Source organism: Phragmites australis, chromosome 3 (genome assembly GCF_958298935.1).
Source record: "Phragmites australis chromosome 3, lpPhrAust1.1, whole genome shotgun sequence".
Lineage (NCBI taxonomy): Eukaryota > Viridiplantae > Streptophyta > Magnoliopsida > Poales > Poaceae > Phragmites > Phragmites australis.
In genome coordinates, this window is record NC_084923.1 from 22,547,777 (window position 1) to 22,573,960 (window position 26,184).

Genomic DNA, 26,184 nt, shown 5'->3' on the forward strand with positions numbered 1-26,184 from the left:
AAAGAAATATAGCAGTGGAACAGATAAAATCGGAGACGGTCATCGAGTAAATAAACCTGTGATGAGCAAACCCCGCAACACATGGCGACTCCCAGCTGTAGTGCATATAAGCCACATTGAGCAAAAAGGGGAAATGAAATTAGCTATGTAGAGACGCAGACAGACGGTTAGATATTTTCTTTTCCATAATTTCGCACCCAAAGTAGCAGTTTACACCTCGCTGCACTCCACACAGAATAACAGATTCCAGAGTCCAACTCCTACTTAATATGGTTTTTAAGGTGAATCTCTCACAGTAAAGTACACCTAACATATAGCATATATGAAGAACCAACAAGCAAAAGGCGGCAGACAATTCTAACTTTTGTACAGGGTATATTAACTCGATACAGTATGGACTTATGTAAATGGTGGGCAGTCTATACACTCCTATTTGACACTAGCTGATCCATTTCCTTCTATCTAAGAACATTCAGACTTGAGCTAAGATTTTATACATCTTGAGGTTCCAAGAATAAACAAATAAAAAAGGGCCAGATAAATAAGACCACCCAGAAAGAATTAATCAAAATCTCTGTATGTCACCCCCGAAAAATCGAGTTGTTCTACAAAATGCTTTCCTGCACTTTGAGGTTCTGCATCTCTCTATTCTGTCGAGTGAACCTGATCGATGTCTTGGCCACTCTCAGCCAACTGCTTGCCGGGGCAAATCACTGGAGGCGACCATTGATCAGGAACAACAAGAAAGTAGGCGGACATGGCTTTCCTGAACCGTTTCTTGTACTGCTTTGGTGAAATAACTGTTGGCGATACATTCTTCGGTCCGCCTAATATTCCTGAAGCTTTCACCCATGTCTCTAGGTGTTTGTCCCATGTATATTGCCTCATAAAATCTATGATTCCCATAACGAGTTCGTGTCTTTTCTCGTCAACACCAACAAGCAAAGAGTAATCCATTACATCAATGGACTGCAGAAAAAAAATGCCAACATTTATGTCAGAAGTTGCACTCATTTATTGTAAGATCAAAAGGTTAACACATCAACTAAGCATGAATTCTATAAGACAGCGTAATGCATAACATTTAAAATTATATAAGTTTCCAAATGAGGCACCGGTTTTAAGCAAACATCAACAAGTCACATCCTTTTGATTTTTCAATTACCAATATCACGAGTAAAATATTAACATTAGAGTTGAACACCAAGATACAAAACTCTTGGGGCACATTATTTAAAAAAGGAAGAAGTCCATTTGAACCCCCCACCCCCACCCCTCGACTGCAAAACCTGTCATTTGACCCCTCTCAACTCTCAGTAACATCTAAATTACCCCCTAGACCAAAGCCACCCTGGTTTGGCTGATGTTTACATGGACAGATAGCCTTTGCACTAGAACGGAAAATTACAGTCTGCTTTTTAGTCTTCCAAGCAATGAAAGAACCACTAAGAAAAATATAGTAGGTAGAAAGAGACCGACAATCAGAGGCATCACTAGCCAAAATAGTATCAGAATATCCATGGAGCTGTAAAGAGCTGGAACACGGAAAAAAAGGACAACGAGAGATAGTCCCACGAAGATAGCGCAAAACACAAAGAAGATGATTATAATGGAGCTGAGTGGGAGCAGAAATGAACTGATTAAGGATGTACACTACATGAGAAATGTCAGGACGAATGATACCAAGGTAAACAAGACTCCCAACAAGATGACAGTAGCGTGTGGTTACAGCAAGAGACTCACCATCAGTTGACTGAAGATAAAGATTAAGCTCCATAGGAGTCTCAATCCCAAGAAAGTAACGAAGAGGGCCAGAAATAAGAAATTATTCATTGAGGCAAGCATTCACATAGGCAATATACTTAAATCATCCCTTGTAATTATCATATCATCAACATACAAAAGAAGAAGAGTCCGATCACGAGACGAAGTGTGGACAAAAAGTGCAACATCATGAGCACAGACAGAAAAAACACCAGCAATGATCATTGAAGAAAAACGCTTAAACCAAGCATAAAGGGCTTACTTAACCAGGCACGAAGGGCTTACTTAAGGCCATCAAGAGAGACAGAGACGACAAGCCATGTCCTCAGGAATAGAATACCCTGATGGTGGGTGCATGTACACCTCCTCACACAACTCACCAGGCATTCTTGACGTTAAGCTAAGAGATAGACCACTGATCCAACGAGAACGGACCTTGTAGCGCTCAAGAGAACCATCAGAGCGGATCTTACCTTATAGATCCACTTGCATGTGATGTGATAAAACACAAGGAAGAGGGATAAGATCCCACATGTCAGTGCGCTCAAGACCAGCCAGCTCCTCTGCCATCGCAATCTCATGCTGCCATTCCTGATGAACAATAGCATCACGGTAAGAAGATGACTCAAGAAGATGACTCAACAGGAACAGTACCAGCAAAACCAAAACAATCGGGAGAATAAATCGACTGGCGATCACTAAGTAGCGAGGAGAAGACAAAGGAGCTGAATCTCGAGGAGATAACTCATCAGAAGGTGGTACATCAGGATGTGAGACAACATGAGAACGATGAGTGTAGTGGACAAGAAAATGCGCAACAATGCCAGAAGGAGGATATGGTGCGGTGGGGGCGAAGGGGGAGAGGCACCAAAGAAGGCACAATAGGAGAGGGTGCCAACAGTTGTCGGGGAAAAGAAGACGAAACGGTGATGGGTGTGGTAGGAAAAGTGAGAAAAAAACAATGGTTAAACCAAGGAAGTTGAAGAGGTGAAAAAGGAGGTACGAGGATACAAGGGATGAGACTCGTCAAAAGTAACATTCCGAAAAATTCGCATCCGACGAGCAACTGGGTCCCAACATCGATAGCCCTTATGCTTAGTATTGTAGCTTAGAAAGACACTCAACAGATTGAACAGTCAGTTTGGTACGCTCATGAGGGGCGAGAAGAACGTATCAAACACAACAAAAAAGACGAAGACAAGAGTAGTCAGGAATACGCCCATATAGACGTTCAAAGAAGGTTGGATGTTTACCGAGTGGTAGTGGAGATCGCCTTAGCACAAAAATAAGGTGGGTCAGAAGAGGCAATAATAAGAGCACGAGCTGTCTCAAGAAGATGACGATCCTTGCTTTAGCAACGTCATTCTGACCATGAGCTCCAGGACAGAAGAATCGGGACAACATGCCTTGTTTAACAAGAAAAGTACGAATGTGCCAAAAAAAGAAATTCGCCAATAGACTCAACTTGAAAAAACACGAATGAGAATGTCAAACTGAATGCGATTCATAGTGGCAAAACACATATATTGATAATACCTCGCTACAAGAAGACAAAGTAAGTCCAAGTGTGACGAGAAAAATCATCTATAAAAATAATATAATAGCAGTGACCCCCTTTCAAAAACGAAGGGAGTCAGACCCCAAACATTAGAATGAATAAGATTAAAAGAATCTTGAGACCCTGACTCACTATTAGGATAAGGTAGTTGAATCTGTTTACCAAGCTTATAATCCTGACAATTTAAAGACATCTCCTAAGACAGACCCTAGAATACCACAACGACCTAATGAAGATAAACGATGTTGACGATTGGTGAACCGCCAATCTTATGAATTTGTAGAATATATAGAGGATGCTTCGAGTAGATGAATCAAAGGAACACATAGGAGGGTTTTATACAGATTTGGGCCTCCCTTAGAATAATAATCCTATGTCATATTTGTTCTATATTACAAGAGGGTACGCAGCTAGCCTAGATAGATCTATCCTAGTCGACGACTTCCTTGCTCAGCTTCAGATGTCTTCTGGATGCTAATGGCTTGTTGGACTTGTAAACAGACTTCCAATGACATGTCCTCCATAGGGCCCTCAGACTTCGTATATATAGGGGACGTTGTACGTCCTCTGGAGTCTTCTTTACATTCTTAGAAATAAACTTCTCTATTTACAAGATACTCGAGATCCTGACGGGCAGTTTCCTTTCGTCCCTTCCCGAAGATACAAATATGTCCCGAGAATTACGAGAATCTTAGGGTGCCCAGATATGGTAATTATCTAATAATCATTGCTAAGCCCCCCACCAGTACGTAAAATGAGCCTTCGACGGGTCAAGTACTTGGCCAACGAAAATAAACATTTTTTCCGACCATCTCATCGAGTAAGACTCGATTTCCCGATTAGGATGATACATCTAACCGGGTTTTCTGCGATCTCGGGTCATCTATTGGAAAGTTCTCAAATGAGTCCTCGAGAAGGTGTTCCATCAAAGTAGAATTTCCGATTAACTTGAAAATATCGTCCCCTCCTTGCAGGAGTACAGGTGACAAGACTCATCGTTGTCCAAGCTCGGAAGTTGAACCGTCTCTACGGAAGTTTTGCATGGCGGTGAAGAAATTCTCCGTCTAAAAAGAATTACCCGAGTACAACGAGGTAATCATTCCGTCTTCTCAACTGCCCTGTACGTTGAAAAACACAGTAGGTAAATAACCGCACTGGCTTACTGTCTCTTTGTCTACGCGAGCCAACCGAAAAGACATGGCCTCGACGACCGAGCAACGTTTGGGCACCTGTGATCCATTATGTGGCCACACCCGGAATTAATGCTTGGAAGGTGAAGAGAAACCGTCCCTTGACTCGTTGGCCTATAAAAAACCCCCGGGTGCTAGAAACTAGCCGCACCACACCTTGGCCTATAAAAAGCCTCCAAGTACTAGAAACTAGCTGCACCACACCTGAGTCCGATCATGGAACCTCCTCGTTCGCCAGGCTACTCCCCTTCTTCTCTGGGATACTCTCCGTCTCCCCTCGAGTACTCGCCTCTCACACCACCGTTATCACTCGCCCAATCTAGCATGGTAGTGGAGATTGTCGATATTTCCTCCGACGAGGAGGTTGAAGAGAAGGCAGCGACCAGTGGCGTCCCTGTTGAAGACGGCAAGCCCTGGTATTCTTAGAGTTGTCCTAAGTCCAAGACGAAATGGACTGGGACCTCCTGGAGGTGGAAATAGTGGAAGAAGCGGCGACTGAGGTAAAGGAAGAGGCATCCAGTAGCATCTCCGTTAAAGATGGCAAGACGTCGGCCGCTTCATCCCCTTCATCCTCAGGCCACACCGGTGAGCCCCGCCGAAGGGAGTAGTCGGGACAGCGACACCGACGAGTTCGGGGAGGGTGAGGGCCGTCGGAGGGAGTAGTCGTCTTCGGAGATGTCGATGAGCGGGGCGGCGAGACCAACAAGTCCAGCGGGATGCCAGGGCCTCACCGATGACCTCATCCTCTCTGTTGGTGCAGGTGATGTCAGTGGTCAGAGACAAGGAAAAGGAAGGCGAGACTTCCCTAACTCTCTCAATTCCTTTCTCTCACTGCACGGCGTCGAGTGGATCTTTAAGACTTCTTGTAATCCTCTTTTTCTTAGCTTATCTGTAAAAGAGCTTGAAATCTTGTTAAGTGAAAGAATCATATTTCTAATACAATACCTGTGTATGATTGTGAACTTTTCATGAATACAAGGAGCATTTGAGCAAGTATTCGGCCTTTGTCTCTTCCGAGTAGATTTTGGTATTGTTTGTCGGGATTTTCATTGCAGTACCTTAGGTCATGCTCGAGTGAAACACGTCTTAGCTTTTAGGCAGCCGTGGACGCGATAAGGTTTTGCGTGGTCCCTACAAGATGTTCTTCCTTCCTCGTTAGAAATATGGCGCGCACGACAAGTTTTATATCCCAAGTAAAGTTGAAGCCCCCGACTGGTTATCGAGGAAAGATTCCCAGATGTGTAGTCTAGAAATCCGAGTGCGTGTGTGGTCGTAAGTTTCCAAATAGCAGCTTATCTCAACTCTTTAAGGCATTGGGTCAAAATAGGTAAACAAAATATAATGACATACTATGACTAATATTATAAAATATATTTTAAGTACTTACATATAGAACTTATGAAGTTGGTCGATGTTCTAAGAATTTTTTAGAACATTTCCATAATATCCAACCCCTAAGTCGCGAATGGCTACGACAAGGGGATAATCTGTAAGGCTTAAGCGGGTTGATATACGCATCTGTCACAGAATTGACAGCTGGTACACTTTTTTACTAGCTCACTAGCATCATGGAGAGTCATAGGCCAATACAAGCCTTGTCTAAATGCCTTCCCGCGCGAATGGCCACGACAAGGGGATCGTATGTAGGACTTACGCGGGTTGATGTACGTGTCTGTTACGAAATTAACAGCTGGTACACTTTTTTACCAACTCACTCGCATCATGGATAGTTATATGCCAATATAAGTCTTGTCTAAATGCTTTCCCGACCCGGGTTCGGAAGGAAACATGAGCTCCGCACACCCCTCTATGGATATTCTCGAGTAATTCTCTACCCTGCTTCTGAGAGATGCATTTCATGAGTACTCTGTGAGCGTCTTTTCTATAAAGGGTGTCATCCACCAAGGTATACATCCTGTATCGATGGGAAATTTGCTCGGTTAGTACATCATCCTCAGGCACAACTCGATCTTGAAGATACTTGTGGATTGGGTCTATCCACAAAACTTCGCTTTCGAGCTGAGCTTTGAGTTCCCCTGCAACTCCTTTAGGGCGTCAATCCCTGGCGAGCCCCCGAGTTTGTTATAGGTCTCGTAGACCACCACTCCTTCAGATGTGGCGTCTGATGATTTCACAGACAGCTTCAAGCATTTCTCTATGAAAATCTCAAGTTGTCCTAGAGACCTTGAGTATGCTACAAAGGCAAGATTATCGACGAGACAATTATTCTTCCTTGGGATATATTTGACCTCAAGTCTGACGAATTTCTTTTCTAGCATCCTCACCTCCTCGAGGTAGTCCGTCAGTCTTATCCGAGGCTTGATACTCCTTGCTGACTTGATTCATCACTAATTGTGAATCCCCTTTCACAAGTAGGCGGTGGATACCAAGAGCATAATATACTCAGAGACCGACAAGCAGATCCTCATATTCGGCTGCATTATTTGTGGTCTGAAAATCAATCTGCAAAGCATATTGCAGGTTTTTTCCATTAGATCAGTATAATCCCAGCCCTCGTGCCTTGAAGCATAAGCGATCTGTTGAAGAATAGAGTTCATACATCCGATAAGTCTGCAAGCACTCGTGACTTAATCGTTGTTCGAGGCACAAAGCGAATGTCAAATTCCTCGAGTTCAATGGATCACTTGGCTATTCGGCCGATTGCGATTCTATTGTGCAGGATTTCGCTAAGTGAGAATATTGATGGTACGATGATCTTATGAGTCTGGAAATAATGTCGCAGGTTGCGAGAGGCCATCAGCACAGCATACAACAGCTTATGCATTTGCAAGTAGTGCTCTTTAGGACCAGGAAGTACTTCGCTGATGTAGTACACCAGTCGCTGGCTCTTCTCTCATTTGTCTGGCACTTCTCTTTCCACCACCAATACCTCACTCACAGCACGTGATCCAGCTGCAATGTATAAGAGAAAATCTTCATTTGGGTTGGGAGCACTTAGCATAGGGGGAAGAAATATACCTTTTCAGATTTCTGAATGTCTCATCCGCCTCTTCTGACCATTCAAACTTGTCAAGTTGTCGTAGTAACTTGAAGAATTAAAGTCCTCGATCTCCGAGTCGAGAAATAAACCGGCTGAGAGCTACCATGCACCCGGTTAGTCTCTAAACTTCTCATACTGACCTAGGGGTTGCACATCTTCAATGGCTTTGATTTTCTCAGAATTGACTTCGATCCCCCGGTAAGATACTAGGTAACTGAGTAGCTTCCCCGCGTTGACTTCGAACGCGCACTTCTCCTGGTTCAGTATGACTCAATTCTTGCGCAGGTTGTTGAACATCTCTTGCAGGTCTGAGATGAGATCTTTTTGGTTTTAACGACGGATTCTTCGGCCTCGAGTTTTTCGTCACCTTATCAGGTTGATGTTTTGTGGCCACGTCTAGACTTCGCTTGTCGCAGCATAAGCCTGTTTTTGGACAACTCCGAATTGTGATGACTTCTTCGAGTCCCGGTATGTCCACGCACTGATAGGTGTAATGCATGGCTGCCATAAACATGGCAAGAGTATGTCTTCCCGATATGGCATTGTATGCCATCTCGAAGTCAACCACATCGAACATAATCTTTTCCGTTCGGAAGTTGTCATGCTTCTCGAATGTAACGGGGAGCGATATCTAGCCAATGGGAGTGGACGAAGATCTAGATACTATGCCGTGGAAGGCTTGCGTAACCAGTTTGATGACAGATCAGGAGACTTTCATCGCTTCGAGCGCGCCAGCAAAGAGGATGTTCAGAGAACTCCCTCCATCGATGAGTACTCGGGTGACCCTGCAGTTATTGATCGTAGGCTCGACCACTATCTGGAAGCGACCTGCTGTACGAAGTTCTTAACACAGTCATCCTGGCTGAATGAGATGTTAACGTTTGACCGCTTGATGGCCTAGCGACCCTCAGGGATGGCAGGTAAGACTTCCCGAGCCACCGTCTTGTATTGATGCTTGGATTCATAGGACATAGAGCCATCGAACATGTGGTCGACCATTCTCTCGTTCGGCTGGAAAGACATCGAGTCCGAGTTGTCCTCACTGCTACTAGAGTTAGTATCCCTGCTCTGGACTGCGATCTGGATCTTCTTTCCTTTGGCCGCTTTCACGACCTCCGCCTTGACCATCTTATGTGGTTATCAGTCTGATGGAGGTCGCACCAAGGCTTACCGTCGCGTTCATCGGAGCCTGGTGTGAAGCTCTTGCCCTAGGAAGAATTGGAGCGCTTGTCGATATGGGTGTCAGGCAAATCTACAAAAACTTCATCGGGTTTAGCTTTCTTGCTCTTACCTCCCTTGGTGTTCTTTTTGCGCTTGCTCTTGACCATATCGCCATCGAGCCTAGATTGGGGGCGCTTGATGCCCTGAGCTCTCTTTGACGAAGAGGAACGTGTCTTTAGCCCTGGCAAACTCATCGAGAATCTTCATGAGCTCCTTTGTGGCGATGTCTTCAACGCATCACTGGCTCTTAACCCCCCTAAGTGAACGCCTGAATGACATCGTAGTCGCTGATCTTGTGGATGGTGTTCCGGGTGTTGCTGAAGCGGTGCACGAACTCACGTAAGGTTTCATTCCTATCTGCTCGCAACGGTAAAGATCATTTTTCATGCCTAGGTGAGCGTACGTACGCTGAAAGTTAGCTCAGAATACGTCGCAGAACTATTCCCACGAGTAGATTGCCCCTGGCGGTAGACTGGTCAACTATGTCCTAGCTTCCCCTTCAAGGACTGTGGGAGGTAGTTTGCCATTACCATCTCATCCCCTCTAACTGCTTCGATGGGCATGATATAGATATGAAGAAACTCAATGGGATTTGTGCTCCCATTGTACGACTCGATCGACCCGGGCTAGAACTTTGATGGCCAAGTCACACTCCGTAAATCCGAAGAGATCAATCATTCGTTGATGGTACCCTGTTTGGTTCCAGCAATCTCGGGTGCTTTACCCACAGGGGTTGAGGATCGATCCCAACTTGAACAACGCCGGGATGTTCCCCAATATGATCGTCAAGGGGCAGACGATGCTACCTCGGGTGTTCCCAAGCGTCTCCGCTGATCGATGACCTCGCGCAAATCATTGATCGGATGACCTTTGACTGATGAGGTCCTACGATGGTTAGTTGCCCAGTTGGCATCCCGGGACGACTTGCTCTGGGGGTTACGCCTCTCTGAGTCTGATACTTCTCGAGACGAGGCATTACGTGATTTCCAATTAGCGTTCTCGACTAGAGCCACATGCGAAGTCTCGGCTTGGATGAGATCTTCTTTAGTCAAATGGATCGTCGAGTTCATCTAGCCCTTGCCGGTAGGGGTTGTCAGATCTGTAGTTGTAGGACGCATGAGAGCCTCTGTAGGAAGAGCCTCTAATCTTACAAATTTTTAGAATATATGGGAGATGTTTCGAGTAGACGAATCAAAGGAACACACAAGGAGGGTTTTATACAAGTTTGAGCCTCCCTTAGAATAATAATCCTACGTCATGTTTGTTCTGTATTGCCCTGAACTTTGTTACAAGAGGATGCGTGGCTAGCCTAGATGGATCTATCCTAGTCGGCGACTTCCTTGCTCAGCTTCGGGTGTCTTCTGACTGCTAATGGCTTGTTAGGCTTGCAAAGAGACTTCTAATGACTTGTCATCCGCAAGCTCCCCAGGCTCTGTATATATAGAGTGGTGTCGTATGTCCTCTAGAATCTTTTTTCCATTCTTGGAGATAAACTTCTCTGTTTATGAGTTACCTAGGATCCTTACAGGCGGTTTCCTTCGTTCAAGGATCCTCTTCCCAGAGATAGAGATGCTCCGAGAATTACAGTAAACCCTAAGGTGCCTAGATATTGTAATTATCCAGTAGTCATCGGCAAACATGACCCACAAACATGGCCACGAAGATTATGTTATTGCTGGAATGAGCCAGTAGTTGAGGAAGCAAAAAGATTGGCGATGACAGTAGAAGAAGACGAAGCCAGACAAGCTCCCATAAACGCTAGGAATCACGGCGTTGAGGGCCAGTACCAACCAGAGCCCATGTATGACGATCTTGAACACAACAAGAATCAGATCATAGAATAATGTGACAACCATGATCAGTTAGGTGACTAGCATACATGAGCTGCATAGTGAGTTGAGGAACATGAGCAACAGATGAGACAATAAAATACGAAGTGAAAAAGGTGCCTCGACCAGCAACAGAGAAGTACCATCAGCGATAACGACATGAGGAGAAACAAAAGGATGAAGCAAAGAAAGACTCAGAAGTCATATAAAAAGATACCCCTGACTGTGCAGACGGTGGTCTCTCAATGCCAAAAGAGAGAGTAGCAGCGCCAGCAGAACCTATCGACAAGGAGGTAGACATAGCAACCACCTTGCTGCAGTAGGTGCAACGAGAGCTGCCACCACCACCAGGGGAGGCCGCAGAAGGCGAAGGATTGGCACGAGGAGCAGGTGGTAGTGTAGACGAAGACATAGTCGTAGCAGGTGAACAAACAGCCAGTACTAAGGGAAGTGAAAACAGTCTAGAGCCACGCAGACAAGTCTCCTCCAAACGTATTTCCATAAAGGCTTCCACAAGCGTTACATGAGGATGACATGTAAGCAACTAAGCACGATGCCACTCAAACTTCGGAAGAAGATAAGTTAGGAACTCGTAGAGGCAACGAAAATCACTTTCAACACGCAGGTCCAAGCAACATTTACAGGAGCTGCAACCAACAATGCAAAGAGAGTCCAGCTGACGTCATATTGTTGGCTTCTAAGTGTAGAACACATCAGAAGTGGCATCACCCTGCAGAAGAGACTGCTCCTAGTGAACAACAAACATGTGGAGAGCATCCATAGAAGGTTCATAGTTCTGACAAAGATGAGTACACATCTGGAAGGCTGAAAACTCAACAATCTCAAAGGAGAAACATGGCTCAACACTAGCAGCCAGAATGCAAGATGCACTAGCATGTGAACATAGTATGTCAGATAAGGAATGTCGTCAGAGAGAACATCCCAAAGACGAAGCCCATGCATGTGAACGCTCATATGTTACGCAAAATCGTGGTAGTTGACACCATAAAAAATCATCAAGCAGTGAGGAACTAAAAAGGTGTTCGATGAAGAAGACATGATACCTTTTTTTTTTAATTAACTGCAAACTAATATGTTGGCCCTCAACCCGCACGGCTCTGTTCGCACTGCACCGCAAACAAAGCAGAGCAACAGGGAGTCAGCGGCGAGCAAAGAGGCGAGCAGCAGCCCGCAAGCTAGTAGGGTGCCGGAGGCGGATCCAATCGGGGTCGCCTTACAGGAAGGTCGAGGTTTACCCGACAACGCCTGCAGGGAAGAGCAGGGCAAGGTGGATCCCGACGATGAGCGGGCGACCTCCGAGCAGGTCCCAACGACAAGTGGGTGACGATCAAGCGGATCTCGGCTACAAGGCAGGCGAAGCAGCGACGAATTCCACGAGAACAAGTCGTGTGGGGAAGATAAGCCACACAGGGGCGAAAAACCTCACAATGGCGAAGGTGACGACCCGGCGGCGACGGAATCCAATGAAGACGGTGACAAAACAGATCGATCGATCAAGCACGATGACGAATAAACAACGACGAGGCTTCAGGAGAATATCACCGATGGCGGCGGCCAGTTGCAGACTCGATCCATACAACGAGTTTAGGTGGAAAGCAAAACCCTAGTGTGGGCTAAGGATGGGATGAGTTGTTACATCTCAAAATTAAACCTAGCTCTGATACCATATTAGGAATAGCAACTTATAGTTCATAAAGGCCATATGCCAACATATATATGTATAAGTGGACAATATGCAGGAAACCCTTTATGACATAGGCATAGTTGTTGCAGTAATGTGGTGAGATGTGGCGACCCACCACCTTCACAACTTTACAGCGCCTATAGTGCACGGCATGGCGACGCCATAGACACATTGTGTGACGAATACAGACATTATAGCCTAGGATATGATCATCCACAATGATCTCTTCTTCATCTCCCTCTTCCTCATCTTCAACTAAAGAACTAGCCCACAAAACCAACCCAGCCCACAAATCATTTTGTAACCCTAGTCCATCCAGCCCATGTTAGCCACCCCTCCTCCCCAACTCCACTCATGCACACAGGCGGGCGGAGCGGCTGGCCAGAGATCTGAGGCGGACGCAGAGGCGAGGGCAGACAGAGATCAAGGTGGCGACGACGACGGAGGCAGATCTGGCTCTATTGCGTCCGCCACGGCGCAAAACGGCGTCGCACGACGCCAAACAGGCGCCACGAGGACACGATGGCGCTATGGCGGACGCCATACACGCTAGAACCGTGGCGTCCCCATGGCGAGACGTCGTTCTCCGCCACGTCGATATATCAACGTTATGGCGACGATATCTCAACGCCATGACAACTATGAACACAAGGATATTACACAGACTAATTATATGTATCTAACAACGCCATCTTAATCCTATTTTTCTCCCTCTTTCTCTTCACCATCCATGTTCTCTCTTCCAAATTCCTATTTTTTTCTCCCTCTATTTCTATTGTGCAAAGTTATATCGAACAGTCTTACTAGTGGAGATGAACCAACACCATAGAAGATGGCCGCAGGAGGACATAAGTGGTTGATTCAGGAGCTGTGAAGATCTAAAATTTAATTCACTTGGTGGGTTGGTTAGACAATTGGAGGAACAAAACATCACACTAAAGGATTTGAGAAAAGTTCACTAATGCGTGGCGCTGCCCTGCATTAAGCTCATGGGCACAACAAAGGGAGAGGATTCTGTCGGGCTCAACCACACGATCTCAGTGGAGACTAGCGTCGTGCTCACTGTCATGCATCGAGGACTCTGCCACCCATGGATTGCGTCAGACAACGCCCCAATGGAGCAACCGCTCGTCGTCTCCCTTAGGTAGCTGAACTCGTTGTACCATTCCTCATGGAAACCGCTGCTGGTTCAAGTCCAGGGCTGAGCCGACCACCAAGGAGGTTGGGGATACGACTTCTCAGAGGAGGCTAGGTCGGGGTTGTTCACTTCGCAGAGGCCTAGGAGGCCGGTGGCGCTTGGAGCTAGGGACCGCAGAGGCAGCAGGTGGGAGGAGATTGGGTGGCAGAGAAGAAGAGGAAGAGCAGGTGGGCCCTTAGCAATTTTTTTTGCAATTTGTTGACTAGGCTGCCATCTCAGACAAAACCATCCCATGTGTAAAAAACAAGTGTCACGCTTTAGCCACATCATCCAAAACCAGTTGAGGGTGTAAAAATCTGCTCCATTATCCATTCTGTCCAGAGAGTAAAAGTACTTGTGAAACATAAGACACTTCCCAGAAATGTAAGAGTCTATTTTCTTCCTTAAAAGTAAACTTACTTTCACTTCTACTATATAGCACTTACAAGACATCAACCGTTATAAATGTTATTAGTAAGATATCGAACTTGGTATTTCAAACATTACGTATTTGTAGTATGGCACCATTGCAGACATGGAAAGACCAGCAGATGGGTATGCATGAGAGTTGTAACAAAATGACTGATAGGTAAGAAACATTGGGTGAAGCTAATTATAAATATTTTACATGGATTTACTTGGTGCATGAATAACAATAGAATTTCTAGGGTTTTCATAAAGAGCGCTGGTGCCTCGGAGAAATAGCATCTTCGTAGGATTTTAATGTAAGACAAAATGCCATTCATGCTCCACGTACAACAATTCTGATCTTTCTAGAGGGAAATGCTAGTCTTTCCATCCGTACTATAACAATGAAGTAGTTTCTCATGGTGGCAGTAAATTTTCGTAGCAGGCAGCAACCATATGTTTGGACTACATGATCTAAAGGAATAAAATATGTATCAGAAGAAGTAAGCGAGTGATTTATACTCACAGCAAGAAATGAAGTATCATTCCAAACAGCTCTCTCTAGTAGCCGCTTTGCCTTGTTTCCGACAAAAATTGGGGATGTAGGCATCGCTTCGATTAGGTTCTCGTCAAGAAGTACTTTATCACTACCATTAGAGTCTGGGTTATATCTTGATCTTGTGGAACCCTTCAAATCATACAATCTTGTCACATGACGTTCAAACAAAAGGTTTTCCATCACTAGAACATCCATCTTCATCTCCTTACCACCTTTCAGGCTCTTAACCTATTCAGTGTCAAAAGGATTAGGCTATCCATAAGTGACCTCATAAAAATTACTTCGGATTAAAAAAACGAAGTGGCATTGCTAGCAAGATATCTGGACTAAAAAACGATATGATGTTATCAAGCCTTTTAATTATAGTAGGACACAAATGTTGGATCAAGAAGGATCATTTCCAGGTTGTTAGATACTCGATGGTTGGTTTGGATAGAAAATAATGCCATGGTATCAGTGACAATTAATTTTTCGCAAAGAGGATATTTTTGAAGTATAGCTGCATACAAGAATTATACACTTAACATAGAGCTCGTGATGCTACTTTGCTTTGTACTGTAAATAGTTTTGGTGCAATTGGATGGTGTTATAACCTAGTAAAACAAAAGGCAAGTAAATTATATGCATGTACATCTATTTAGTTTCTCCATCTTCTCACAATTTTAAGTTCCTTTGAATTTGCAAAGTCTCCAAGATGTGACTTCGCAAAGTCTCAACTACCTTTTATAATAGACCAATAGCAAAGAAGTGTAATATTATCTGGTGACGAATGCACAGGTTACATTTTCTACAGGATCAACCTAGCGGTTGAAATCGGGATAATATTACTGCATGCATATATCAGCAGTGTGCATTTGTGAATGAAAGGAGCACTTCTCCTTCCCCTACATTCTTAATCAATTCATTTTCTGAGACAGAACTACAAGATTAGATAGGTTATTAGCATTTAGCAATCAATCTAGGATATCCAATCTAAAATCCGATATGAAAGCATGGGAACATGAATACTCAGTGAGGCAATAGTAAGACGGTTGTTTTAGTTGGTCCTAGGAACAAAGCAATACAACAAAAAAATAATATCATAAATTACCTTATAAATACCAAGAATTTTTGCAATGCAAGTGGGACTGCCAGTGCCAATTGACTCAGATAGATATTTGAAATAGTCTGGAGCGAATTTCATGAAAGATTCTAATTCGGTTTTAGTAACCTGCTTAATTATGAACCTATCATCCAGTGATTTTGCAAAGAATACATTGCTCTTGCCTCCTTGAGCACCCCATTTCTTGCAACGACTTAGTGACCTGACAAAATCACGCTCCGATGGACAGCATATTCTCCTCAGGGCATCAAACTGTTTTGCATAATAACAAATCACAGTGTACTTCACCTGTCCTAGAGGACCTTCATCCCCAAAATTCACCTTAATGTGATTTACTTTTCTATATCCAAGTGAATCTGAAGTGGACGGGTTCTTGCTTCCTGACATGGAGAGGATATTGTCCTCAGTAGAGACAACACTTCTTAGAAGTTCCGATGTGGTTTCATCCAACAATTCAGTTAATGAGGCACTTCTCAAGTCACATATTGGGAGTGAAGTGTCTATTGTATCTCTTTCTAGCTCATCTGACAGCTGGAGATGGTATTCATGAGAGGCAAGTGCATAAGAGATAATGCTAGTAGGTTCATCATCATAAACACCAACAACAGTGTCATTGATGCCTATTGGAAAGAGAAATTTGGGTCCAATCTGACGCTCCATGGCCTTTAAGAAAGAAATGTAAACAGGACTATAATCATTGAGAGCGTCAAACCTGTTTGAACGATTCCACTGCTTATTGAGAGAACGGTAAAACTGCAAGAAAGGCACCCCTATCCAACTAGAATGGTCTTCAGCACTGTCCCCTAGCTTGTTCAACAATACAGAGGCATATGAAAGTGTAACATCACCCATATGTTCTTCTGAGTCCTCAGAGGATGCTATAGAATCTGGCATGGTTACCTTGCTAGAAACAGGATCATCTTTACCAATCCATTTCACCTCAAGTGCATTCGTCACATCTAATAAACTGGGAAACTGCCCTTCTGAAAGGGTGCGCCGAGCAACAAGATCTGTCTCCAAGGGAACCGATTCCCCGCTCACACTGACACTACTGTACAGAGGAGTTTTGATGTCTCTCTGAAGAGAGTCCGGTTCACTTGTGGCCATTTGCTGGTCATGATTGGAATTGGTATTACTTGCATCAACTGCAGGGCAATTTCCTGCACAAATGCTCTCCTGAAGGCATTCAACAAATTTCACATCTTTATTGGCAGCCTCATTGCCACTATTTTCAGTTTGAGGCTTTGTTGTGCCATTTGGCTCAGCAACACTATCTCCAGAATGAATCTTATCCTTATCTCCTTGTCTGAAGTTAAATAATTCATGACGACTCCTATCTGATTTTGCAGCAAATACCAGTCTTCTATCCCACAAGTATGAATGGAAGAGTAACTGTCTCCTCAGCCTATTGATCTCAAGAATGTCTGGTTGACCTTTCTGCACCTCCTTTTTCAAAACTTTATTCAGACACCCCTAATTAGTACAAATGAGAATCAATCAAGCAACAATAAATGATGCATACATCCAGACTAGAAGCATGAAATGGCAAAGTTTGTACATATGCTACAGGTATACTTAATGATGCCACAGTCACACATCTATCGTAAACTACCCATTTGGTGATATCACGCTAAGATCATATTGAGAACTACCTCCACAAGTATTTTGGGAGTTTTTCTAGTCACTTTGATGCCAAACCAAACAGATGGTTTGCACTAGAATGCCCCGGCCCATAACATCCATAAGCTCTATGAGTAAGCCTAAAAATTAATGAGAGAGAAGTTTGTATTTTCCATTAGTTGATGTAACAAGTTAAAACTCAATATTTAATGATTTTGATGTAGAAAAATGCTATATCAAAGGGCACTGCACCTCGAATTCTGACTTCTCCTTTCGAAACATGCTTTCGAGTTCGGCAATGTAATAGCTAGATTCCAGGTTGAGGGAACCGCCATGTGCCTTTTTATCAAAGGTTGGGTGTAAAGTATGTAATACTACATCAAAAAGATGCTTTGCCCGGTCAATGACCTATCAAAATTGGAGAAAACGTTAGCTATTTAGGTGAAAGGATAAACAGTTTTGAAGTAGGAACCTGAACATTTGAGGAAAGAATTTTGATATAACAGCATAGGCGAATAGATGCAATTTTTATGCAAACAAAGCCTACTGATGATGATTGGATTATGCCACAAACCTCATTCGCTTCTTTTTGTATCCAATCCAAAGGCTGGTGACCAAAATCAAGTTTATGAGGTGGTAAAAGGACAGAATGAACACTAATAGGTGCATATCGGAAGCAAGCTACCATTTTGCCGAACCTGTATATGAAAAGCAGAAGAGTATCAGAAAACAAGATACAATTTTAATTTCATATAAGGTGTGTAATCATTCTTACATGGTGACTAAGGAAAGTAACAGGTTGACCCAGTCTTAGAAGACAAAACATCTGAGAACTGCTTACCCATAGAACCGAAGGCAGTCCCTGTGGAGAGAATGACCACAACTGGCTACCCGACTAGCAGCTGCATGGTTTGAAAAGCTAAGCTCCAAAAATTTACCAAGTGACAAACCCCAAGCAGCATCAGACATGACAATCCTTTGAGTTGCTGGAGGAAATCCGTTACTCCAGGGGCACTTCAGACACCTGTGCCACATCCAAATTTTGCCATCCCTTTCTCCTGACAAAACAAATTCCGTAAGTTTCCTAACTGATATTGTTAGACTTCCCTGGTGATGAGTATAGCAATGGACATGGGCTTCAGGTGGCTTATCACAGGATCGGCACTGATAACCCTGTAAATGCATTGCAACTACACTGAGAAATGCGAACAGTGGAAAGCAATAAGCTCACAGAACCATGGACATGGTGAGAGGAGAGGGAGAGGTACCTGATCAAACAGGTAGTCCCGCAAAAACCTTCCAAGGGGCTTGTCAAAGTTACCATAATACTTGATGCGTAGTAGCTGGGAACGTTCACAAATAGTCCCTTTCCAGACACAACGTGTGGACCATGAGACTAAGATGCTCTGATGGTCAGAAGCCACAACTTCTTCCTTATTTGATGTGCTATCATGTCCTTGACTTGTTTCTTGATTCTGTACAGCAGGACTAGACACTGGTTGGACTACAACCATATTATTATTACTGACAGTTTTCACATTAGCCAAAACATTTGAACCTTCTAACGGTTCCTTCAGATTAGGACAACTCGGAATATTAGTGCTAGTCTCAAACATGGTATATTGATGACGACTCAATGTTTTGGCTGAATCTGTTGTCACCACGTGACCATGTGATCTGGTTGAACCATTGTCATGATAATCACCAGAATGCATATGGTTTTTCTCCATAGTAGAATATATAGGTGAATGGTTTCTGAGGACCCCAGATGTAGGTGTAGAAACAGATGCTGCAGTTACAGTGACCTTTACTAGTCCATCACCACTCCCACTGTTAAAACTACCACTCTTAGCATACCAAGGTCCAAAAGAGCGAGAGTCTATCGTTTGAGAAGTAAGGCATTCACTAGACACTGGTGGTTCAACCACAGTGGTTTCACCTGGGTCAGTTGATATAATGGAATCTGAGCCAAGGTGCCCAATACTATCAGTTGTCTGCTGATTGTTGGAAACATTAACTGTGAAACCTGGCACTGTCGAAATGGAGCTTTCTGCAGCAGAACGCTTATCTGGCAAGGCTACAGTCAATGGAGACTTCAAGGGAAGTTCTGGTAGGGTAGCACCTTCGTCTGCAAGGAAAGATGTTTCTAAGGCCAAGTGATATGCAGCAAAAATGCCATACTGGACCACATGCTTAATTCTCTTTAGCTCATCCATGCTACCACCCTTCAGCAGAACCTACAGATCGTATGGGCCAAAACAGTAAGTTCCTGAGATGCACAGATTGTTTGGTGCAGACAATATGGAGGACGAAAGAAAATGCTAAGGCCTTTTAGCTTTCTGAACAGAAAAAAAAAAGAGAGAGAAAAAACTTTCCTTTTCGCCAGCCAAGGTTCCCTTTTGACTTTTTTTTGGGGGGTGGGCAGGGTTGCATTAGCAAGGAAGACAAGCATATTGTTCCCTACGTGGCATTATTTGGTGTCCAATTATCGAAGAGTGAAATATCTTATCACTTACAGTGCAACCCAATGGCTTTGGGCATCCTTCAAAAAACATCATGGTCTTCAACATTTTCTTCACCATATGACCCGAGCTAACAGAATGTTCACAGTATTTATCTACATGAAATAACTCGCAATAACCAAGCTTCTGAGATGGTAGGAGATCAACAGAAGGAACTATCTGAGCACCTGTACAACGAGCTATACGCTGCATGAGGGGCTGCTTGATATTTAAAACAAGTGATATGTTCTTTTCTAGAAGTAAATCTTGAGCATAGCGAGAAACTGAGTTCTCAACCAAAAGTAAGTTGGGTTTTTGAGCGACAATCTTTGCGACAGCCATTTTAAGGTGATCTGTTTCCTGCATATCAGATAAAAAATACATATAAGATCAATGAAAGCTTCAGGCTGCATACAGGAACATAAGAAGGTTCACGAACCTGCTGAAGCAACGTGTCAATACTTGACAGCTGATTCGTCACTCGATGGTACTCAAGAGCTCCTGCAAGTAGGAGGAGTCGAGGTTTTTCTATTTTTGATGTCATGCGTCTATGCGCAACATTCTTCTTACAGACTACCCCTTTTACAACAGTGCTGAAATAATAGGACACAGCTGTCAGATAATAAATAAACTATTAAGGCTCAATGCAGTATGAAAGAAACAAGAAACTGTTTAGCTGTCGAGCAATAACTAGAAGAGAACGCTCAACACTATCTTAGGCTAGTTGATGGTTAAAAATACAAAGTATGAACAGGATGCATTTTAGCTGGATATAGACCCCAATAGGGGAAAGGCCATCTACAGGAAAGGGCTTCATGCAAGGGCGGATCCATACCCAAGACTAGGGGGATCTGAAGGACCGGCAGGCCCAGTTAACACCATGTGGTATATATTACTTTGGGCCAATAATCTTCAAGCTACATGGGCTAAGAGATTCCCACATCCATCCTAAGGAACAGAAGGAAGCAGACCAGCCCAGAACATTCCTCTTGCGGCCTCAAAACCTTACCCACACTATGCCAAATAGGTTATCTTGTGGCACGCTCGACCAAACAAGCAGAGTGGATACTCTTAAAGCTACAAGTGATCTCATGGGTTTTGCTCAACCCACCACAGATATGGAGAAATTCATAATTAGAAAATGAACACTACTACATCATTGGTGATGAAAATATTTGTGAACAATAAAATATTCTGTGATTACCCAGTGCCATGATATTTCGCTTTATTTTCCTTAAGTGGATGTTTGCATGTAAGTGATGTCGCCATGTTTGGTGCATAAAATCTTCCTTGACAGGGTAATTTCCCTAGATAGATTACATTGTTGTCATGTGTTTTGTCAACTGTATTTTATACCAGTTGTTATGTAATTTTATACCAGCTTTAGTATGTCATAATTAACACATGACATGCTCCATTTCTGGATCCGCCACTTACTTCATGATGAGTTAGTAAGCATTGCGATTGTAGGCTTATAGCTTGTAGACTATATTGTATGAACAAAAGGGTCATTCACCTTTCACTGCGATGCCCACATGCTAAGCACTTAACCTTGACATATCCACCAGGATCCATGCCACAACTTTGGCTTGTGTCTGGCCTGAGGAAATTTGCAGCTTCCCATGATACCGAAGTAACAATCTCCAACCAACCGATGTCATCACTTTCATGTAATGAAATATTCTCCACCTGTAATAGCTGAGAAATCAAAGCCATGAAATGTCCATCAACGACGTTTTTCATTACTTTCTTATGTTCTTCACTTGACCGATCTCTACTTCGGAATTCTCCGCTACCAAAACTACTTGGGGACCGAATGCCACACTGTTGACCATCAGCTACAGGCTCATCGTCATCGTCAAACAAGTCAGCTTCCATCTCATCTTCTTCATCTTCTGGTTCAGGAGGAAGCCAGAAAAGTTCATTCTTTTCAAAATCCACTTGATTTGCGTCAGTACTTTCCAGAGCATAAATGGATGAAGCAGCCCCGCATTCAGAACTATTATCAGGTTCTGGTTCATCCTCCAGTTTGGCGACAGGGAATGTGCTGGGGAATCCTTGGTCAATCACATGAGGTAATGCCTCTTTAGAAATTATATTTTCTTCAACTGTATGTGATATTGCTGAATTGCAGGATGGATCAAGCTCGTCAAACTCATCTGGGCCATAGTAGTGTTCATTGTGTTGTTGATGTTGTACCTGCCTACCAGAGCAGTAAGCAGCATATTCTTCATCTTCATCGTCACTCCTGATTTAGAAAATCAAATGATGAGATAGGCATTAGCCAAGCGTGATAACTTGTCAATTAGTCCAAAACAACATATGAGGGTAAAAATCAACAGATATTCAGTGTCACTACAAATGCTATTAACAAGGTAATTCCTTTATGAAAAGAAAATAATAATATTCATCAAAAGCATAGCAAGATATATAAATATATTATAATTTAACTAGGAGGTATTATATCATATGAGGTTTCAAACAGGATACCTGTTTGTGAAATAGCCAAACTGAGTTGAAGAAGAGTCATCTTTGTTTGAAACAGTGGACATACTTTTCTCAGGCACATGGCTGTCTTGCATATTATGGGAGGTTTTGGCTTGGCAACATTTCGGAGGACTAATGCTGGAAGTACAAGCCACATGCTGATAATTTCCAGTAGAGTAAGAGCCAGCCATTGTGCTAACACTATTAATGGTGATAGTTGACTTTGTACTGAACAAACTCGCCTCAGATAGGGAAGGGCTGAGCACTGGCAGCACCTGTTTTAAAGCTGTGATTCTTTCTTGTTCCCATTGCTTGAAGCAGAAGTTGCAGACCCGAATCTTGTCCCCCTCGTTGACATTTCTGTCAGGGTCACTTGAAATTGGGATGGAGTTCGCTGTGCACTTACCACAGAAAATCCGCCCACAACGACGGCAATGATGCCTGCGGTTAAATATGGTGAACTGTGTGTCACAGTCATAACAGACTCGACAACTGTGGTCGGGCATCCAGAAGTCCCTCGAGACATTTTCTGGGTTGGACCGACGTGGCAGCCATGATGTCAAAAGCTTAACTACATCAGCAAAAGTTTTATCTGGGGCATCCATTGGTGGCTGCAGCGGTACCACCTCAAAGAAACCCTCATAGTTGCATCATCACCTGCTGCAACAAAAAGCATGTGAGACATTAAGGCACTCGTTACAACTTAAAACATACTAACAAACAAAAAGATTCAGCAAAAATAAATGCTGTGATATATACCATATACAGTTTACCTTGTGGTGCCCCCTCCCCCCAACAGAAATAATAATAAAATGATTATATTCCATTTGCAACAAGATTTTCCTCAATGAATAGATGCAAGACAAGATCATAACAGAACTACAACCTTGGTTCATTTATACACTTTACAGTCTAACATGGTAATTACCTACAATCTTACATTGATCGAATCAAGTTGTCAGAGTTGCATATCTTTCTCAGCAAAGAAGGAATCAATGGTACGTTGATACCTAAACAACACAGAAATAACCTATCAAGTCGCCCACAAATTTCAGTACCCAATTATCTAATTCGGTCAAATGGTTCTACCAGGCTAAAAAAACATGCTCTCTGTACGCAATTGTCTTCGGGACCACTCTAAATTTGATCTCCCCTTGCAACGGCAAGATAGAAGCAGTAATGTCGCCAGGGACTATACCTCGAAAGACGCCCGAGATCGAGCACTATTAGACCAAGCGCCAACCCGACCACGACCCACATTGCACCGGAATCCGCAGAAGCGCCTCTCAGAGAACGAAGATCGAGCGGGTGGCGCGCGCCGCTTCCACCACCGCCATCGCCACGCATGGGCCAAGAACTCCTCCGCGCCAAGGGGCTCAGGTACCGCCTATAAGCCAAGGAAGGCCGGTCTCAGCGCCCCGTATCGCGCCCCGCGCCCGTATCGCAGCAAGGCGGCGGGGGCGGGGCGGCAGCTCTGCGCGCGCCGAGCATTGGCGGCGGCGGCGGGGGCGCCACACGGCACGAGACTTCGCGCCGCGCAGTTCGCTCCGGAGCTCGCGGCCGCGGCGGTGCGGTTCCGATGGCCCGAAGAGAACTCCGATCGGGGGGAGAGCCGAAAAATCGCAGCTTTGGGTCGCCAATCGGCGGAGAGGAAGGAATCGAGCGCCGGACTGAGAGAAAGGAGAAAGGGAGAGGAGGGGAGTTCGTTTCTATTTTTATTTGGCTGTTATTATAATCTTTTTATTTCATTTAATTTCTGTGGTTATTGATGCTGGATGTGGGGCGTGAGGCTGACAGGTGGGGCCGGGAGGCGAGGAAGTCGCGGAGGGCCCACAGGAGGCGCGTCCCTGGAAAGGCCGTAGGTAGGTCTGGTTCCTTTGGACGCATGCCCTAGGTTCCCATTTGTCGTTCAACTGAACATTAATTAAATTAGAAATTAATTACTAATATATTGCTTTGTGTACGTTGAAGTAGTTAGAGCAACTTCAAGAGACATTCTAAAATTGGTTTCTTATATCTTTATATAGGAAGATATCTTAAAAATATTTTTTCTTTAAAACCTTCTCCCTCCAACAGATCCTCAATTTGTGATTCCTTATATTCTAAAATCAATCCATGTAGGCAACATCCAACCACTCCCTTGTACACACCTTCTTCGATTCTACTGCCACTCTTGCACGAGCGCCGGCTCGGACATCCATAGCCCTCTGCATGAACGCATGTGTGCGTCATTGTTGGTGGCATGAGACGAAGCAATCGCCATGTGGCCTGTTCATCCCCTCGCGGCTCTGGCTGAGGTTGCTCCTGATGAGGTCCCGTCACGCGTTTGCTCAGCCAAGCATCACGTGATCGGTTCATTGTTGGAGGCCTTTCATGACACGTTGTTGTGCGCATGTGTGCGTCGTCGTTGTTGTTGTTGACAGACGGGCCTACGTGTGTCATTGTTGGCGTCGGCTCAGACGTCCACACTGTGTAGAGTGTTGTTTGTCGTCGTGAACCATTCGCGGGAAGAAGGAGAAATTGATCTGTTCGGTGATGTGTAATCGTAGTTTTCTCATGCAAGAGGTATTGGATTCGTCGTAATCGAATGATGACGATGAATTTATTGTTCCTCACATAGCACAATATCAATATCAGCTTGATAATGAACCACACCATAGCGGATCTGTCCTTGGGCATCAAGTAGTTCATCAGATTAGAGAAGCAGGGTATTTGAGACTATATCAAGACTACTTCTCTAATGATCCTACATATGGCCCTACTTTGTTCAGACGCAGGTTTGTAATCGGTATATTTTTTTTCTTTTATTATAGATCGTTATATGTATGACACATTCTTATCATACTCGCGCAAGTTTAGAATAAGGTGTTCTCTGTTTGTACACAAAATGCGTGCTATAAAAGAACATGATGACTACTTTATGCAAAAAAAAAATGCAGCCGGTAAATTTGGGTTAAGTTGTTTGCAAAAGATTACCGCATTATTATTCATGCTAACTTATGAAGTAGCAGCGGATGCTACGGATGATTATGTTCGTATCGAAGAAATTACTGCTATATATAGTCTAAAAAGGCTTGTTAAATCTATTGTTTAAGTATTTGGAGATAAGTATTTAAGATTGCCAAATAAGAATGATACTATTAGATTACTTGCACTTGGGAAGAAAAGAGGTTTTCCTAAAATGTTAGGATCCATAGATTATATGTATTGGAAGTGAAAGAATTATCCAGCTGCATGGAAAGGTATGTACAGCGGCCATATTCACGAGCTTACAAATCATTCTAGAAGTTGTTGCTTCACAAGATCTATGGATTTAGCATGCTTTATTTGGTTTACCTAGGTCTCATAATAATATCAATGTTCTTCAATGCTCCCCACTCTTTGCAAAGATAGCTGAAGGTCACGTTCCAAAAATAAATTATACTATCAATGGTCACAATTATACAATGAGAGATTATCTTGCATATGACATATATCCTACATGGGCCATATTTGTAAAGACAATAGCATCTCCACTAGGCAATAAGAAGAAATATTTTGTCAAAGCACAAGAAGCAGTTAAGAAGGACGTGGAACGAGCATTTGGGGTTCTACAAGCTCATCTTGCCATTGTTTAAGGATCAGCATGTTTTTGGGATCAAGACACACTCGGACAAATTATGAGAGCATATGTAATTATGAATAACATGATCGTTGAAGATGAGCAAGAGGAAGGACCAAAAGATTTCAATTATGATCAAGTAGGAGAAAAAGGTGGAACCTTCCCACGAGGATACTCCTAAATTTCATGAGTTCATTGAAATTAAAAAAATAAAGATAAGAAAATTCATTCACAGCTTCGAGCTGACCTAGTATTAACGATAATTATATTATTACAATACAAGTTTTATACGGCTTTATGTTCAGAGAGGGACTGCATGAGATCCAACTCTTCCAAAGCTTTAAGACTTGTAAGGTTTTAATCACTAATTTTATCAATCGTGGCACGAGCGTATGACCTGTGATGTGTGCTTTGTGAGGCGTGTTTTCTATATTGATCCATCTATATCTGATTTTCGGTTC

At 43.5% G+C, this 26,184-nt stretch overlaps 1 protein-coding gene across 2 annotated transcripts; it reads right to left on the reverse strand.

Moving 5' to 3' along the window:
• Positions 1-288: 288 nt before the first annotated feature.
• On the reverse strand, positions 289-23,832 carry LOC133912651 (1-phosphatidylinositol-3-phosphate 5-kinase FAB1B-like). Of its 2 annotated transcripts, none has more exons than XM_062355501.1 (12): positions 23,321-23,832; positions 22,126-22,779; positions 21,152-21,883; positions 20,075-20,228; positions 19,651-19,995; positions 18,403-19,371; positions 17,976-18,307; positions 17,709-17,832; positions 17,387-17,542; positions 15,503-16,987; positions 14,380-14,640; positions 289-969 (listed from the first exon to the last, which is right to left on the reverse strand). In XM_062355501.1, the coding sequence occupies exons 2-12, from the start codon at positions 22,725-22,727 to the stop codon at positions 646-648; spliced, it is 5,484 nt and encodes a 1,827-aa protein (XP_062211485.1). In that variant the 5' UTR covers positions 22,728-22,779; positions 23,321-23,832; the 3' UTR covers positions 289-645. The 2 variants fall into 2 exon arrangements, with proteins under 2 accessions (XP_062211485.1, XP_062211486.1); XM_062355502.1 differs by having other exon boundaries at positions 22,126-22,782.
• Between the last annotated feature and the right edge of the window lie 2,352 nt (positions 23,833-26,184).